This window comes from Diadema setosum, chromosome 12 (genome assembly GCF_964275005.1).
Source record: "Diadema setosum chromosome 12, eeDiaSeto1, whole genome shotgun sequence".
Taxonomy (NCBI): domain Eukaryota; kingdom Metazoa; phylum Echinodermata; class Echinoidea; order Diadematoida; family Diadematidae; genus Diadema; species Diadema setosum.
In genome coordinates this window covers 32,690,620-32,694,031 of record NC_092696.1, presented here as the reverse complement: position 1 = coordinate 32,694,031, position 3,412 = coordinate 32,690,620, and the positions used below count along the sequence as shown (strand labels likewise).

The following is a 3,412-nucleotide window of genomic DNA, read 5'->3' as shown; positions in this document are numbered from 1 at the left end:
AGAGCTTGCTTCCAAAAGGCGCTAAATCCAATTTTTATCGAACTCCATCTTTCGCATGATTCGAACAGATCTTTGTCATGTGCACATAAGGCACTAAAAATTTAATCAAAATTGTTTGAGGAAATATGAAAAAATCAAGCATGAAATTCACGCTTTCAACCAAAAGGCGCTAAATCCATTTTTGCTTTCAACCAAAAGGCGCTATATCCAATTTCTCTATTCCGGTCTCTGATTGGTCAGAGCACGCCAGCTAGGGGTGCTCTGACCAATGAGAACATGCAACACGTACTATTACATGCAGCGATACTGCACTACATAGTTCAATGGCAATTCTTCACGGTCATGGATCACTACCACTGTTGTCTGTAGTGCTGTACAGAACCATGGCTATCAGTCGAAAGTACATGACAGTTTCATAATGGATGAAAGACCCAAGACTGCCGGTGATCTAAGAAGAGGTACGAAAAGTGGAAAAATGAGGCAGTGTTGAAGAAATGCAAGGCTAAGCAGTGGAAATACAGCTGTGAAAGGTGAGTTTACTTATCTGTACGACGCCCAGATTAAGTCAGTCCCATATGTGCGTCTTGGTGTTGGGACCGAGATGGGCATCATACCCTACTTTGAACATGTTGAGTTGATTTATGAGCAACGTAGAATGTCAAATTTGGGTTTTATTACAAATTTTATAATTAATCATTCACTGGGATCAATAATCTGCTGGGGAAAATCGTGAAATGGGCCCCACCATGCACCGGCACCACCACAAACAGGGCTCGTCGTCGTGCATCAATAATATGTACCGGTATTTTACGTGTTGGCTACCAGCTACCTGTACAAGGCTGTAGTGTAGAGCTCTAACGTTAGAGCTCTATTAAATGTAAGTACTATATAATAAGTTTTAGTAAATTAAACCTTTTGATCTACGGGTTCTGCTCGACGATGCAATACCAAGCAAGGTAAATTTACTATATAGTAGATGTTAGTACTAGGCCTATACTAGTAGCTACTACCAGATATTATCGATTATAGGGTGGACTTACAGCAACAGGGCTGCGTGTGTATAAACAGGGTGAATTTACCGGTACTTTTCGGCGATGCAATACCAAGCAAGGTAAATTACCAGTAGGCCTACTACTAACGTATAGGGTGGACTTACAGCAACAGGGTTGTGTGTGTATAAACAGGGTACTTTTCGGCGATGCAGTGCCAAGCAAAGTAAATTACTACTAACGTTACTAACATAGGGTGGACTTACAGCAACAGGGCTGCGTGTGTATAAACAGGCGAGCCGCTGTGAACCAATACTGACATGCAGTGGTGGGGCCTATTTAACAAGTATGCCGTTAGTTTAGCGTAGGGTTGTATACCTATGGTAAGAATAATCAAGGGTCATGAGGAAGTCTTTCCAAGGATAGAATGAAGGGCAAAATCGTGAAATCGACCCCACAGCAGTGTGCTTGCACTCGTGCATTTAGCAATTAAGCAAGGTTAGGTTAGGGTTTAAGGTTAGGTTAGGGTTGTACTTATAGTTGAATTGGCTGTTGAATTAGTCGAGGGACATTAGGGAGTCTTTCCAAGAATAAAACATGAAGACCAAAGAAAAAAAAAAAACAAAACGGGAGATAGGGAGGAGTATGCTGTGGAAATCGGTCCCGCCTCTGTATCAATTGCTCGTAAACACCATTTGGTGGGGCCGCATTCACAAGTATTATACTATGGAAGAAAGCCCCAACGCCGTGCTTATGTACCGATGAACGCCACACGGTGGGGCTGAATTCACGAGTATAACAGGCGAGCCGCTGTAGTATTAATACTGACACGCAGTGGTGGGGCCTACTTCACGAGTATGCCAAATGAAGTGTATTGCTACATTGTATGCAGTGGAAACTGGTCCTGTTGCTGTATCAATCATGCATATTAAAGTGTCGTTTGGTGGGGCCACATTCCTCAGTATTAGCCCTGTATTGTGCAAGAAAGCACCATATTGAACACCACATGGTGGGGATGTAACAGGTAAGCTGCCGTATTATTTAGTACTGATGATAGAGAGACAGTGGTGGGGTCCATTTCACAAGTATGTCACTAATTATCTGTTGAAGGAACTGTAATCAATAAATGAAGTTACCTTGACTCATTTTCTCAGTTAAGTTTTCTGTAGATCTACAGCGTGTAACTATTCAAGTCAGTCTATACAGTACTGCTTATGCTGTGTTGCAATGGTAATGACCTGGTTACCTACTTTTCTAACTGTTCGAGTTGGTGTATGCAGCACGGGTGCATTGCCCTGGTAATGATAGAATTAGAGCCTGTCTAATATTCACTGATGGATCTTATAATCCTGATATGATTGCATTATTAGTGGTTTTTTTATGGTTATATTAAACATTAAAAAATTATGTTAAAAAATCTGTAAATCAAACTAGTCCCTTTCTTTTTGGTCTTTTAGTAGAGTAAGTGTTGCTCCAAATCACTATGGCTGTCTAGAAGCTATTGAGAAATGTATCAAAATTGGAAGTTTGAGGTTGTGTTTGCTACTCGTGGACAGATATTCTAAGCCAATGGTATTAATTACTTTTGATTGAATTCTCTTATTCTTCTCCCAATTCAGGTTAATGGCAAATCATCCTTGGAAGTCATACAACCTACAGCATATCTGCAAGCAGCAAGTGTCACTGAGCTGGCAAGACACCCAACGACCTGCCCAACTCGTCACGCCCAATACATCTGTCCCCCCAGGAGCAAACCTCCCAAGGAGGGAGTGGGTGTCATTAAATCGGATTCGAACCCGAGTTGGGCGTTTCAACGCAGCCATGCATCGGTGGGGGCTACGCCCGTCAGCAGCCTGCCAGTGTGGTGCACCAGAACAGACTGCTCAACACATCTTGAGTGAGTGCCCTGATCTCCGCCCTCCTGACAACATGGACCTGACACACCCTACTCCTGAGACTGTAACTTGGCTACAACAACTGAGGGACGTTATTTAGCTGCTGCTGCCTCATACGCAAGAAGAAGAAGAAGCGCACATCGATGACATTTACCATATGCCTTATACCAGGAGGGTGACAGGATGCATTCATAGCAGTACATGAAAGGCCAAGATTTCGTGAATCAGAGGATTGCGAGAAATCAGAGCTTATCGTTCATTTCTGAGCTCATGCGTACTGAACCAGACAACGGAACCATCACAGTGGTCTTAATCTCATTGAATGCTGAATCAAGCTTTCTTGAGTACGCCGGTAGGTGCAACGTACTTCGAGTGGCTGTTTGTTTTTGACATCATTAAACTTAAGCTGAGAGGAGGAGAAAACATCCCTGGAAAACAACATCAAGGTGATATTGCTTGCATTTAGGCAGTGGACAGGAATTCGGCGAGGGACTAACCAAGTGGCCAGTGCTTTGAATGACTTCCTTG

At 42.8% G+C, this 3,412-nt stretch overlaps 1 protein-coding gene across 1 annotated transcript; it reads left to right on the top strand.

Moving 5' to 3' along the window:
* Nucleotides 1-469: 469 nt before the first annotated feature.
* LOC140235682 (uncharacterized) lies at nucleotides 470-3,038 on the top strand. Its single transcript, XM_072315702.1, has 2 exons — nucleotides 470-530; nucleotides 2,609-3,038. The coding sequence occupies exon 2, from the start codon at nucleotides 2,613-2,615 to the stop codon at nucleotides 2,982-2,984; it is 372 nt and encodes a 123-aa protein (XP_072171803.1). The 5' UTR covers nucleotides 470-530; nucleotides 2,609-2,612; the 3' UTR covers nucleotides 2,985-3,038.
* Nucleotides 3,039-3,412: the final 374 nt, after the last annotated feature.

What these genes read in the sequence shown, in the direction of transcription:
- LOC140235682 (XM_072315702.1), top strand. Translation starts at nt 2,613, where the DNA reads ATGGCAAATCATCCTTGGAAGTCATACAACCTACAGCATATCTGCAAG.